This window comes from Prorops nasuta, unplaced genomic scaffold (assembly GCF_024137725.1).
Source record: "Prorops nasuta isolate Cenicafe-Biocafe unplaced genomic scaffold, Cenicafe_Pnas_1.2 PNAS00003, whole genome shotgun sequence".
NCBI classification, from domain to species: domain Eukaryota; kingdom Metazoa; phylum Arthropoda; class Insecta; order Hymenoptera; family Bethylidae; genus Prorops; species Prorops nasuta.
In genome coordinates, this window is record NW_027116800.1 from 2,370,037 (window position 1) to 2,384,832 (window position 14,796).

The 14,796-nt window shown below is 40.0% G+C and overlaps 3 protein-coding genes across 4 annotated transcripts; all 3 read right to left on the bottom strand.

The window, feature by feature from the left end:
* Positions 1 to 3,751: 3,751 nt before the first annotated feature.
* Positions 3,752 to 5,575, bottom strand: LOC136785815 (uncharacterized). Its single transcript, XM_066747097.1, has 2 exons — positions 5,277 to 5,575; positions 3,752 to 5,049 (listed from the first exon to the last, which is right to left on the bottom strand). The coding sequence occupies exon 2, from the start codon at positions 4,984 to 4,986 to the stop codon at positions 4,159 to 4,161; it is 828 nt and encodes a 275-aa protein (XP_066603194.1). The 5' UTR covers positions 4,987 to 5,049; positions 5,277 to 5,575; the 3' UTR covers positions 3,752 to 4,158.
* Positions 5,576 to 6,479: 904 nt separating this feature from the next.
* On the bottom strand, positions 6,480 to 7,979 carry LOC136785937 (uncharacterized). 2 transcript variants are annotated; one of them, XR_010824721.1, is made up of 3 exons: positions 7,843 to 7,979; positions 6,665 to 7,671; positions 6,480 to 6,592 (listed from the first exon to the last, which is right to left on the bottom strand). XR_010824721.1 is itself a non-coding variant. In XM_066747318.1 (2 exons), the coding sequence occupies exon 2, from the start codon at positions 7,568 to 7,570 to the stop codon at positions 6,743 to 6,745; it is 828 nt and encodes a 275-aa protein (XP_066603415.1). In that variant the 5' UTR covers positions 7,571 to 7,671; positions 7,843 to 7,979; the 3' UTR covers positions 6,486 to 6,742. The 2 variants fall into 2 exon arrangements, 1 of the variants encoding a protein (XP_066603415.1); XM_066747318.1 differs by having other exon boundaries at positions 6,486 to 7,671.
* A 305-nt stretch (positions 7,980 to 8,284) lies between these two features.
* Positions 8,285 to 10,140, bottom strand: LOC136785773 (uncharacterized). The gene is made up of 2 exons (XM_066747028.1): positions 10,028 to 10,140; positions 8,285 to 9,900 (listed from the first exon to the last, which is right to left on the bottom strand). Exon 2 carries the CDS (start codon positions 9,812 to 9,814, stop codon positions 8,969 to 8,971), a length of 846 nt encoding a protein of 281 aa, XP_066603125.1. The 5' UTR covers positions 9,815 to 9,900; positions 10,028 to 10,140; the 3' UTR covers positions 8,285 to 8,968.
* Positions 10,141 to 14,796: the final 4,656 nt, after the last annotated feature.

The following is a 14,796-nucleotide window of genomic DNA, read 5'->3' on the forward strand; positions in this document are numbered from 1 at the left end:
CCCTTGCTCTCTCTCGCTTTTACTCTCGCATTCACCCCCTCTTTTTTCCACTTTTCTCTCTCTCTTTTTCTCCGTCACTCTTGGTTACACTGTGTCCTCTCTCTATCTCTTTGTCGCATCGACCATTGGTCGACCAAGCGCTGACGTGAACTCTCAGTAGGGGGCGGCTCGTACTGAGCAAGTACCGACAGTATGATACTTTACTCCCCCTCTCCAACTCCCTTTCTCTTCCTCCTTACGTTTCTTTTAAGGTATTCCGAGTGCATTCTTCTCTACCATTGAAAAAAGACCGGAAGGGTAACTTGTTCGCTTTCGAAAAGCGCAATTTTTACGACAGCCTCGTAAAAAGAGTTTTTTCAGGAATTATATAAGAAAGTCTTTTTCAAAAAATATTATTTGTACGAGGAATATTTACGTTGAATTATAATTATAATAGTGTCTTTTCTGCTAAAGAGCCATATCTCTTATTGCGTCTAACGATCGTGTTGTAAATTGAAAATAAAAGAAAATGTGTTTGGTCGAGAGCTGGAGATAAGCATGTAAATACTGATAATACCTTGGTAAGTATATCCTTATTCTTTGGCGAGCATGTAGACCAGAATGCTTATAAGAAGAACCGGTCCCAGTGGTAACGTACATCGAGGGCGACAATAACGAGGATAACGTGGTTAGTTCGCCGGGCTTACGAGCTGGTCGAGCAAGCGTGTATGCGAGGAAAGAAACCGCAAGACTCGAGAAGGAAAAAGACGGTAATTGATAAAGAAAAGCGTTCGCAGTTGGCCAGTCGAGGAGGAGTATAAGACTCCCGCGTGTACATTATTTCTGGAAAACAAGGGTGGGGGTGCAACTGGGAGAGAAAGAGAAATCAAACGTGAAGGAGACGGCTGAAGGAAGCAGGTAGAAAAGGGGAGATGGTAAAAGGATGGAGAAGAAAACAAGAGAGAGAGAGAGAGAGAAAGCATAAAAGAGTCGACACTCCGTTATAATAAAGTCCACCCTAGGAAGCCTTCCGTCCGTTTCGCGCGGCAGTTCCTGCCACCACCCACCCCCGCAGCCACCGCACCACACAGCGCTAGCAGCATTACGCCATCCAACTTACTTTGTTCCTCAACTTTATTAATTTTTCCCTCGGTCTTGGGGGAGCTGCCAGTCCTCCCCTCGCCCCGTTCTCCACCGCCTCCAAGGTATATCGAGAACCTCGGTAGAGCGAGATGCTGGGAAAGGGAAGAGGATGACGCGAGGGAACGAGAGACTTCCTTGTGACGGGAAATTTAAAAATCTGTCTACGCGTTGTCGAACCACCCGAGGAAACTTTATTATTAGCACCCTCCCAAGAAAGGGTAGCGTCGACTACGACAACGACGGAGACGACGTTGGTGGCGGTTCGACGAACTACACCGCGAACGAAGATATTGCCTTTATAAACTCATTTGCAGCCGCGACCCGGCATCGATCGCCCAACTTTTGTCCGCTCTCGACGTTCGAGCCAAGCGACAAACCGGACAAGACTTTTCCTCCTCGATGGCGTAGCACCGGTGATTGATGCGCAGCCCGGACTAAAGACTCGGCGATGCCGAATAATTAGAGGGTGGCTCTTCGACACTTTGCCGGAGGTGTTGGCTTTTTTTACACCGACGACTCCGCCCATCCCTCATCTCCTTTTCGGAACTTTCAGCAAGGAATCCCACGATCAATGCTGATCACGCAAATTACCGTTGATGATAATAAAACACGACCGTTTATTTCAATCCATTGCTCCAGTCAATGTTTACTCTTGCACCAAAACAGTATTACTATATATACTTCTTTACAAGTACACTATACTATATATATATTTATACAGAGTCGAGACAGTGTATATTAATTTTTGTTCCAGACGAGTGACTTGCGCGAGAAATTCAAGAAAAATTTCAAGAAAACTCGATGGAATATCTGACGCGGACTTGGATCGTCGTGCGAAAGCCGATCGAAAATCCAATTGTGACGACATCCATGAACCGATTAGTGGTGGCTGCACTTCCACGGGTTTCTGCAACATAAATATTTACGACTCATTCACGAAGCTAATATAAATGCGATTTGGGCGTTTGCTCTTTTTAGTGCATGGCCTAATCCGATTAGGGCCGGGTAGCACAATACTCGCGGCAGTTCGCATTGTACGCTGCTGATGGCAGCGATGGTTTGGGTCACCTTACCCCGGCCGCGCCATCATGGAAAGGGGTCGTTTCCCCCCGTGTTTTCCGATGCATCCAGCAACCAGCACCGTACCCCTCGACACTATTTCTGACCGGTGATGCGGATTTAGTCGCTTTACGACTGTTCCATACAACGATATAAGTCTCTACTCCGCTGCTGCGCCGATGCTCCTTTCGTGGGACGCGATCGGGCCCACTCTTCCGCGCACACAGGCCAACGTCACTCCACTATTGTTACCCCTGTCAGCTTAACCGTTCTGGGCCTCTTCGCACACATTCGAATCTTTCCTTCCCACTAAACAAGACAACCATTGCTACATGTTTTAACACTCGCGACAATCGAATCCGAGTAAACGTTTTGTATACCATGTCGCGTCCTCTTTATAATCGCGCGAAATTCTATTAAAGAAAATATCTTATAAATCCGTTACTGTGTGGTCGATATTTTCCACATGCTTCACATATTTTTGAACTATATACCAATTCAGGAAGATTAAGCTACGAGAAATTGTGTTTATAAAATATACCATGGTTTATATATAATTTGTTGATTTGTGTATATGACAGAGAGGCAATTCAAGAACGAGTGTTCTCATTAGAGAGTGGTGAGGCGCAGCGTATCGCGTTCTTGGTTCGCGGAGGCGAGAGGAAAAGACAGGGCCGTGTGTAAAAGCGACTCTCCACCCCATTGTCAGCCAAACCTTTTCAGAGACGCATTTGTTATCCTTTGAATGAGGAGCAAGCTATTATTTATTCCATTCTTATTTTTTGTCAGCCAGCCGTTGTGTAGTAAATGGATATAAGTCAGCGCGGGCGAGCAGTGGCTCTGTCATTTTTATCGCCTCTCGCCCTGAATTAAGAAGGTGGAGCCGCGACTTCCTCCTCTCCCTCTCCCTCGTCTCCCTTTCCCGTCTCCCATGCTCCCACTTTCTCGCGCGTTCTAGCTTCGTTTCCTATCTCTCACGACACCAACGCACGCCAAATCGACCTATGAAGGAACGCCATATTTCTCTCTCCGCGTTCTGGCTACACTCCTTGCATCGTTGTTCCGGTTCTGACCAAACCTAAACAAGCTAGGCGTTGCTACTCAACGATTTATAGATAAAGCTATATAGTCGACGCTAAAACCAGCTTCGAAACCTGATGACTAATATTATGTTCGATGCTCTTTCATCAGCCACTATCGTTAATCTATTGAAATATTTCTTTTCCATATTTCCCGTAAAATAAGGTAAACTTTTTTTTGTCGAATGAACTGCAACACGGTAAATCCGGCTTTTAGACTTTGGTACAAAAAAGTGTAGTGATATTATTACTTTGTTGGTCTACTTATAGTATTTATTCAGACAACGGGTATCTTTTTTAGTTTCGACATGTCCTTTTTTTTGGCATTGGATGTTATGCATTTTCTAACATTATAAATTTAGAATCGAATCGAAAAATATTTACAGGGACGTACGATGATAGTTCACAAAGAATTCACATTACACAACTATAACCAATAAAATCAATGTTGTTTTAAAATAAATTCAAAGATTTGTTAAATATTTATTTATTCATCTCTTTACATAGGGTGATAGAAAAATGATAAATGGAAGAACAAAATCATATTGTAATTGGGTGCATCCAGTCGACACTCGGAACTGTCAAATATTAAGTAAAAGACACTTGTGACTAGCCAATTTTATTGATGAAACAATTATGTATTTATTTAGCGGCTGAAGCTGCTAAGCGTCAGTTGGATGCGCTCATTAGGTAGCATTGGCCTGTAAACTTGGAGACAACTAAACTTAACTATCAGGTAAATACATGTACACCCATACGAAGAAGAATACAAAAAGAACTTGCGAACTTTATCGCGTAAACGTGTAGAACATGTTGGCATTACCTTAAAAACTAAATACATTTTTTAAATTAACGAAAATCATATATAGAATATGACACAAATTTATCTAATATCCATTCAATTAAGCCATTCTACGCCAAAGTGCTTCTCAAACGATTTCCGATTATAGATACCATAGTAAAAAAGAACATCGAGATTTTCGTGCGAAGTAATCTCTATTATTCTTTTGGCAATATGTTGAATAGTTACTACAGAACCATGGCTTATACTTTTCTTGCTTTCTTGTGTTGTAAATGTATCTGGCAGCAATTTTTCATAAATATTGTACACGTATCTGAGTAGGTCACACATTGGTCCCATTGAAATATTCACATAAAAACCCATAGGGTATTGTGCCTCGGGAAAGCGTAACATCTTATTGAAGATTGGAGTAGCCCCATCTAATAGCTTTATACAATCTTCGAAGAATATGGTTTGTATATATTTATGTGAGTCTGACCCCGTTGCTTGAATCATTGTAGACACTAATGGCAATAGTGATATGAATTTATGCATTGATAAAATTTCTTTGGTAGTATTCCACGGATAATAAGACAATTTTATCTTTTCATCATCTTTGTCAGAACTGATAGGTTGGTTCGGATCTTCCTCATCTTCTTTTGGTGTTTCCTTCTGTTCTAATACCGACGACTGAACAATGTTTGATTTAACAGAGCCCTCATTACGTTCCTTTAATCTCCAGTTTAAACTGTTTACCTCGATCTCTAGATGAATATAGTAGGAATTTTCATTTTTAGAATGGAACCTCCTCCACACAGAGTCATCTTCTAAATAGTCTAGCAATGCTTTAATGATCAAACAATCAATTGAATCGTCAATACAGAATCTCATGAGGTCACTGTACAAAATTAGTTTAGCTTTGTCATCCATACACACACACGACATTTTTCTCTTCAGTTTGAGTATAAATTCACGAGTCTTTATTTAAAAGCTGGATGTTTCATTTATCTAAAAGAAATCGAACAGTACTATTTTGTTTAATTGAGTTTTGAAAATCTGAAAATTTAGTCACAAACAATGAAAAACCGATATTCTTAGCCCTCATCAGTCTTAAGTCATTTATTATATGAAAACTGTTCTTTTACAAAAGTGACTTTTGACTGATGAGAATTAAAATCTAAATTATTCTTACAAATATGATATATGCTTTATTTGGATAATAAATAACCACTTACAAACTTAAGCAGCTCCTTAATTTATTTTAATAACTACAACCAGCTGGTAGCCCTTTGGTGAATTGTGAGGCCTGTGTGAGATAGAAAAGTGTATATGTAAAGATTTTCTTCCCGTATATGTATAGTAAGCGTTCAACAATTGAGCAAGGTAACACCGTGTATGTACATACATATATACGGTACACAGGGGACACAGGACACAGTGTTACCACGCTACGGTGTCCCTCAAGCCCTCTATTACCAACAGTACGGAGCTAAAAACTAGGGACAATTGTCCAGCGTTATTTTTCGCCCAATTTCAGTGTTATTGGACTTGTTGGAATCGTTAGGACATGCACCATGTCACAAAAAAGCCGTATTTTTCAAAAAACGAAAAAAGAATAAAATTGTTTAAAAATTTTCATTAATAATATTTAAAGGTAAAAAAAACCGTAAATTTGGGATTTTTTATGACAACGTGGCAAACCTAACGATTCTTATAAGCCCAAGAACATTGAAATCGGTTGAGAAATAGAGCCTTACAATTGTCCCGCGTTTATGAGGTGGATGATAACCAAAAATTTTCAGAAAGAAACTAGCCTCTCTCAACCGTCTCGCCGCTCATGGTAACGTGTTCCCCCACTCCAGCATCGAAGTTTACTCTATGCGAAAAAGCTTTCTTCTCACTTACGCTATTCCCCAATCTTTGGTTACATAAAAATATCGCTAAGATATAATACTTATACATTGCATGCATAAAGAATCCATAAAATAACACTTTTTTTTTTAATTATTTTTGCAAGCTTACTCTCTCTCTCTCTCTCTCTCTAAACAAATCACACATTGTTTTTAAATTAAAGCAAATTTTTATGAGGACCTTGACGATCACAATTTTTTTTGCAGTATAATATAGCCAGCCAGATCTTATAACAAAATTAAAAAATAGTCATACAATATTCACAATAAGTCATAAACTAGCTAATAAATTGATTGTGCATGTGAAAAATATAATTATTTTTAAGTATTAAAAATAAACTCTGAGACCTTAAATTTTTAAACAATTGTTATTGATTTATTCGTCTTTTTCAATAGGAAGGTACAAAAATGATAAATAGAAGAACAAAATCATATTGGAATTTAGTGGATTCAGTCGACACTCAGAAGCGTTAACTATTAAGTAAAAGACACTTGTGATTAGCCAATTTTATTGATGAAACAATTATGTATTTATTTAGCGGCTGAAGCTGCTAAGCGTCAGTTGGATGCGCTCATTAGGTAGCATTGGCCTGTAAACTTGGAGACAACTAAGCATAACCATCAGGTAAATGCATGAACACCTAACGAAGAAGAATATAAAGAAAACTTGCGAACTTTGTCACGTAAACATCAAGAACATATGTTGGCATTACCTTAAAAACTAAATACATGTTTTAAATTAACGAAAATCATAGAATATACGTGTGACACAAATTTATTTATAAATCCATTTAATTAAGCCACTCTACTCTTAAGTGCTTCTCAAATGACTTTTGATTATAGATACCATAGACAGAAAGAACATCGGTACTTTGGTGGGAAGCAATCTCTATTATTCTTGTCGCAATACGTTGAAACGGTATTCGAGCATTATTGTACTCAATCAGATCTTTATCCTGCTCTGTTAACGTATCTTGCTTTAAATATTGGTAAACATTACACAAGTAATTCAGAGCTTCACTTATTACTCCCATTGAAACATCCACATAAACATCAATAAACTGCTGATCCTCGGGAAACCGTGACATCCTGTTGACGATCGAAGTAGCCTTATCTAATTGCTTTAGAAAATCATCAAAGAACATGTAGTCTTTGAACGTTTGAAAGTTTTCTTGCTTTATTGTAATCATTGTAGACACTAATAGCGATAGTGGTATGAATTTATGCATTGAGAAAACCTCTTTGGAAGAATTCCATGGATGATAAGATAATTTCATCCTTTTATCATCTTCATCAGAAATGATAGGTTGGTTCGGATCTTCCTTACATTCTTTTGGTGATTCCTTCTGTTCTGATTCCTCTGACTCATCAATGTCTGGTTTAAGGAACTCCTGATTCATTTTCATTACCGCTTCACAGATGGAATTATATACACCATTTAAGTAAATATAGTAAGTGTCGATTTCGTTATTTCGGAGCAGATTTCTCAATTCGTATCTTTCTAATTGATCTATTAATGCATCAACGATCACGCGATCGGCTGGATCGGTAACATCGAATTTAAGGAGGTCATTGTACACAATCAGTTTATTAGGGTTATCCAACGTTTTTCTCTGCATTTTGAGTATAAATCCACGAGTCTTTATTTAAAAGCTGGATGTTTCATTTATCTAAAAGAAATCGAACAGTACTGCGTTTTGCTTAATTGAACTTCGAAAATCTGGAAATTTAATGACAAACAATTAAAAACCGATATGCTTAGCCCTCATCAGTCGTAAGTCATTTATTATATGAAAACTGTTCTTTTACAAAAGTGACTTTTGACCGATGAGAGTTAAAATCTAAATTATTCTTACGAATATTATGCTTTATATGGATAATAAATAATCACTTAAAAATTTATAAACGGCTCCTTTCTCTCTCTCTCACTCTCTCTCTCTCTCTCCCTTTTTATTGCAGTAACGACAACCAGCTCATGGTGAAATGTAAGTCTTATGACAAAAGAAAGTGCATATGCAAAGATTTTCTTTCCGCATACACTTCATGTTAAACAAAAGCGCAAGGCGGCAGCAACGTGTATCTATCTAACTATTGATTAGCTATAAGATCTCACGAAGTTTGAGTAGATCACTAGTCTATCGGTTACCACACAAACACACACACATACATACAATACGATGCAGATGGCGCTGTCGCGTTTATTTTTCCCTACATATCCTCGTATGCGCAGTGATTTTAAGTTTGCACTATGGTGTAACTATGAATAGCGTAGGAAGAAATGTAAGATTTATATTATCAGAGATGCGATAAGCTATTACTTTTTAGCTTTTATTTCATTTTATTCTTTAAGAAATATTACACATAACTATAATCAACATAATTATATAGAGTACTATATACATTGCGAGTATACTATTTAAAGAATCTATAAAATAATAGTCTTTAGTTATTATTTGTGCAGGCGTACTCTCTCTCTCTCTCTCTCTCTAAACAAATCACAGTCTTCTTAAATTCAAGAAAATTTTTATAAGGACATTGACGGTCTCCATTTTTCTTACAGTATAGTATATATATAGCCAGCTAGATCTTATAACAAAATTAAAAAATAGTAGCAAGAAATTCACAATAGGTCATAAACTAATAAATTGACATCACCTGCAATATAATTATCGTTAATTATTAAAAATAAATCTTGAGATCTTAAATTGTTAGATAATTGTTATCGGTTTATTCGTCTCTTTCAACAAAAGTATATGAAGTTGAAGTGAAAATATTAGTAAAGAATCATGACATGATACTGAATAAGTTACAGTACATAAAAAAGGATAACAATTAAACTATACATAGTAAACTTCCAAAAGATCATACATTCGTATATACCAGCTGAATTATGAATAATTTGGCTAACTCAGACGCTTAAACATAAAATGTATGAGGATTTCGGCTCAAAAGTTAATCCAAACTTATAAACTAATACAACTTTTAAAATGTATACAAAGTAAAGTTCTTTATAAATCCTAAACAGAACACCATCGAATACCCATGCTGTCTTCAAATGATCTTTGATTATAGACACCGTAAATACAAAGAACATCTGGGTTATTCTGTGCTGCTATTTCAATAAATTTTCTAGCAAAATCTAGGAATGCTATGTTACCAGTTATGCAGGAGTTTCTGTCACTATAATTAAACTCCAGAGTACGCAGCATATTCATGAAAAGATTACCCATAATTCCCATAGTTATATCTATAAACATTTCACAGGGTTCATTGTTAGAAAAACGAACATTTCTCGCGAACATCGATTTACTTTGAGAAACAGTCTCTCTCATAACTAATCCAAGCGGTACTTTTTTTTCTTCAAAATTACTTTGCATAGCTACAACCACTATACACAAACACTTTCGTAGAGGCACAAATTGATGGATGCAAAAAATCTCTTTACTATAACTCCATGGATAATACGAGCATCTCACACTGCCTTCGACTGCAAATTTGGAAGCAATATTTCGGGTCGCTACATCCTTAAGCTGTTTTGGCACATTTTGTTGACGTAACGACATACGGGTAAACTCTTGATATACATATGAGCTTTCAAATTGACACGGAAACTCAGACATCTTGCTTCTTTGGTAACTCTGCACAGGGATATTGCCGGTGGAATTACTATACATACGTGTCGATATATGCAAGTAATATTCGTCGAGCTTTCTGGCGTTGAACAGTAAAAGCGCTTCGTAATCACGTAGTCCGTACAATAAATCGGAAATGATCTCACGATCAATCGAATTGTTAATGTCGTGCCTAAGCAACTGGCGGTACACAAGCGGACGAACTTCTTCATTTAAAATTCTTCTCTCCATTTTCAGCGAGAACGTGCAAATTTTTATTTATATACTTGGTGTTTATTAAATCTGCTACTGTATAAACTGGGACGCAGAAATGAAACCTAACGAAACACATAACGAGCAGTATTATTATGTTTTGCTTAACTATAACTTCACAATATCGCTTGGAAATTGAAACCTCCGTTTTACTTTATTACAAGCACTTAAAACTCGATACTATATACGTACTAGTAATTATTCTCTTGCATTTTCTGCTTTATATGTTGTATCTTAACGAACCATTATAATTTTCGGTACTCCTTTTACTATAGAAATGATGACTAGATTAAGACGATTGCAAAACGTACAGGTGTCTCCTCCTTTCCCCATTCTTAATATTGAATAAATGCGCAAGGTATTGCTGCGCATTGATCTAATCATTGATTCGCTATCTAAATAGCGGAAAATTTAAATAGACTTTTATTTATCAATTATCGAGTCGATCCAGTTGGCAACATTGTATTTCATTGCTTGCAGGACTCTGTAGATAGAAATTGGAGACTACGCGTGTATTAACATGGAAAAGATATTACAATTTGAAATAGACTTGTATTATTTAAATTTGATTTTAAGATTTCTCTGAAACTCGGTAGAATAAACAAAATTTTTTTCTCTAAAAAATCTTAGTACATATTACTTGTATTATAAAAAAACGATAGTTTACCGAAAAAAAAAAACGGTTTTTGGAGCACAAAGTCAACAAATTTGTTAAAAATTCAAGGTTTCTTTTGAAATATATTCATACAAGACCGAGCTTAACTCTATTATGTAAGAATTCTATAAAGTCAATGCTCTCTCTTGCTTGAGTATCTGTGAAAATCGTTAGGTGTAAAGCGTCTGGGAGTAACGAAGAAGATTCGTGAGATTAGACGGGGGCAAGGATGTGTCCAGCTAGCTTAACGTCTTACAGCGAACTCCACTCCGTGGCTTCAATAATGGAGCACCGGCTCTCATACTGGACTTCATGGACAGCGTCCATGTAGGTGGAAACTGGTAACCCCGTGTCGGAATCATGTCACAGACAAGGTTGGCCAATCGTGGACTAGGTTTTTCCTCGAAGCATCCCTCAATCCCGAATCTCCGTCTTGTTCGCTTTACGGACAGCTCGCAGGTCTCGGAATTCTTGATATCGCCGAGGGATCCAATAACATATTTAACGAGGGGTGTCGCAGATCCGTGAAATCGGATTGACCAGCGTCCATATTGGACAGTGTCCTTCCCATCCAAAAGCTTCCTTTCTTCTTTAGTCACACCCTCCGTTGTGTTTACTACTGTCAGAGTCTATGCTAGCTTTTTTCTGCTACCATTGACCCCCGTCACGCTGCCATGCCAAGCTCATATATATATATATATACCTTTTCCCTCTATCATATCTAAAATCTTTATCCCTCCCAATTTTCTAAGTACACACTCTCGGCGCTCTCGTTGCGAAGCTTTCAGCGCGATTACATTAAAACAGTAGGACATTACTTTTATTCGATGCGTTTTAGTAAAGATTTAGGAAGATTTCCAAGTGGCTTCACCCTAAATGTGGATTTAAGTATCTAGTCATACTACGAGGAGGTATTTTCCCCTGGTTAACTCGGAGGTTTATCTGGTAGGAAAGAAGCGAAAGCAAAGGGGGGTTAGTTGTTAAGAAAGAGTAGTAGAATAGTCGAAAGCAACGAGGCCGGGATTAGTCGGTGGTAATAACCGTCTACGTGGTTTGGAGAGCTCGCCAAGCAGCAGCCGCAACGCTGGAGAAAGAGGGGGTGCAGGAGGACGGGGCGGGGGTGGGGAGGTAGCGGTTGCCCGGAGGAATAGAGTTAGGGTAGCTTCGGCAGGATGATTTTACGTGCCTCGGCAGAACGCGGGCCTACACGGTAGTCTGTGGCCGTGTCGGTAGGCGGCCTCGGGCAATCCTGTTGATTAAAAGGTGGGGAATCGACCCAAATAAACTCGCCATTAAACCAGATGAGTCTCCGCGCGCGATCGCACTTCAGCCACGTCCTACGTTTCCACGGATCTGTCGAGATTGTGTGGGTGCTCGGAGCTTGTGTGCTCGACTCGTATACGCGAAGGCTTGTCTGCGCGTGTATATACGAGCTGCGCACCCTCTTTTTCCCCGGTACCACCTCGCTGAGGAGGGAAACTCGGGTGGGGAGGCGCCTGCTGCGGCGGGGAGGGGAGAATAAATTGATTTCGTTGACTCAACCAGCCGTAACGCCCCCTCAGCATGATATCAACCCTAAGCCTCGGTTATCTTTATTTAAGCTTTACGAGAGTCTACGCTGGCGAATCGAGGAAACTTCATGGAAACCTCCCCCCCCCCCCACCCCCCTCCCTCTACTCGCTTTCTTCCTCGTCACTGTTTCTTCCGTATCCGCGCGCTCCCCGTACTCCGAAGCTTATAAACGAGAGTGTACTATAAAAAAACCTCTAGGACTTTTTGTCTGTTGGACAACTCTCCCTGCAGCCATCTACTCTTGTAGTATCATATCTATATATGTATATATATATATATATATATATATATATATATATATATATATAGAGAGAGAGAGAGAGGGTACATAACTGTCGCGTGGATTTGGGTAAAATCGATGAATGCGATATTGTTGCACTTGTAGGTTGCTAGTGAGATTAATTAAACCAGTGTTAGATGGTGTCAACGAGATCCGTTGTCGAGCGATCATGGCGGCGGCGTTTAGCAGAATGGAGCCTAGCGAAAGGGACGACGCGACGCGACGCGACGCGACGGAACCTAGTGATCCGCGTCGCGGGGGTGAGACTGTATAAGCTACCGTACACTCGTATACCAGATGTAATACCTGAATATACACGTAGCAAGCGTGTAGGCTACTCTCTGATAACTCATCGGCATATACTTACACATCCACGTGCTGAAGTAACTTCAACACTCGCGCACGCATCGCACATCCAATATTCGAGTTTTGCCTATCGACTCTATACCAACAGTCCACTCGGCTGCCTTCATTAGCAAATGCCAGCGTCGAGCCGTGCGGCCGGTGCGATTGCAACTTCACCTCCGGGAGCTTTTAACGCCACTCTGTTTCATCATTCCGTTTCGCTTATACCGCGCCTGATATTGCATTCATCCTCATTTCCAGCTCGAGTACATTCCGCGAAACGATAACTGGGATTCTTTGAAGGAAGCTGTAAATTCCCCATGGCAGTGTATATAGAATTGGCGCTGCTCTTGGCTGGCATTCGTTGCTCAAGGACATCTGGACGTTTAATGAATTTATTCGCGAGCCGCTGGTCTCCCTGCGTTTGAGCTTGATAACTGCATGCGTGATAAAAGGGTCGTTAGTATCGATGGTGACAAATGATCGCGGTAGCATTGAAAAGGACAAACGTGATAAATCGCGCATCGTTTTACATTTGGAACGGAAAGGTTCGCGCGGTTCGTTTCGGACACTTTGCCTTCCGCGCCTGGAACAAATGGCGACGGAGCGTGTGCGTGAATATAATGAAAAGAGCGCAGCGCGAAACTATAGAGAGAGAGAGAGAGAGAGAGAGAGAGAGAGAGAGAGAGAGAGAGAGAGAGAGAGAGAGAGAGAGAGAGAGAGAGAGAGAGAGAGAGAGAGCTGCTGCGTCGAGTAGAGCGCGCGCACTCCCCTGGCACACAGACACAGGCTTATACACACGTATCCCCTCCCAGGCTGCCGGATATTATAATAATGAAGCACGTCATTTCTCAGAGTGTCAACTGCACTGAATCGAAGGACCCAGGATGGGTGGGCATGTCCAGGGAAGAGCGATGCTGCGTCTAACATCCCCGAGGGTGTCGTGAGCCAGTAAAAGGGGGTCTCGTAGCTTCATCAGCGGATATTAAAGGATTTGCATGAAGTATTATTATCGTTATTGCCGTCGTGCATACCCGATGGACGGGCGTCCAGTTAGCGATAATTTTATTCGACGCTCGTCCAATGCGTCTAAATCTCTTTCCGCTTGCCACCGTGGAAAGTGCACTTTCATGTTGCTCCAATTAATTTTGCCTGAAATCGTCCAGTGTTTCGGACGTGTTAATTTCTGTTTTAGTTTCGCGACACTTAGCTCTCGGATACGTATAAGCGCGCGATAAGGAGCGGCTTTAAACAGGCGATCCTGCAATTAGTATCCAACATCCGGCAAAACTTGTAGCTATGCTCCATTACGCTTGTTATTAAAATATTCCAGAGGGTCGGCGCAATATCGTGAGACGAATAAATGATTTAACGACCAGCGTGTTTATGGTGGAAACTTTGGTGCGTGTAAACAATTGGAATGTTACAATTTAGCATAGTAATTTCAAAGATATAATGTAATTGTGTTGGCAGTATAATTGACAGGTATATATATATAGTTAAGCCTGCTTTTCCATCAATGTTACTGACATTTTTCTTGCGGGGCAAGGTTCTTCGTAAGAGCTGGGTATAAGAGAGAGAGAGAGAGAGAGAGAGTCGGATGAATGACGTTAAATTATGTGGATAGCGTAGGAAGTAGGAGAGGGGAGTGGTACGAATAGCAAGCCGCATCTGTGGCCTGCAGAGGGTGTAACTTGTGTAGGGGACGATCGTGCGCCGCGCCGCGCCGGCTCGTAGCTGCTTTTCTCCTTTCATCTCGCTCCCACTCCACACTCGTCCCTTTCTTCCATCTTCTCTTTCCCCTCCCCCACACTCCCTCTCTTTATACTTGGCGCTAACTTTATTGCGTGGCAATTTGCTTATTAACTCGCAGTTAGTCTCGGCTGTGCGTCGATTAATTAATAGGCACCGAGTCACCAGATGGAGACACGCCCAGCTAACCCACCCCCAAATACGGCGAGATTGTACGCGCTACCCTTAAATATTTGTCATCCCTACCTTATCACCCTCGCATAACAGAATTTAATTCCGTCTCAAAGATTTTCGTTAATGAATTAATCACCGCACAGACTGTTCCTTTTATAACTCTGGCAACTTCATTCTTATTCG

Excerpts from the sequence above, each read along its gene's own strand:
- LOC136785815 (XM_066747097.1), bottom strand. The coding sequence starts at position 4,986 with ATGTCGTGTGTGTGTATGGATGACAAAGCTAAACTAATTTTGTACAGT.
- LOC136785937 (XM_066747318.1), bottom strand. The coding sequence starts at position 7,570 with ATGCAGAGAAAAACGTTGGATAACCCTAATAAACTGATTGTGTACAAT.
- LOC136785773 (XM_066747028.1), bottom strand. The coding sequence starts at position 9,814 with ATGGAGAGAAGAATTTTAAATGAAGAAGTTCGTCCGCTTGTGTACCGC.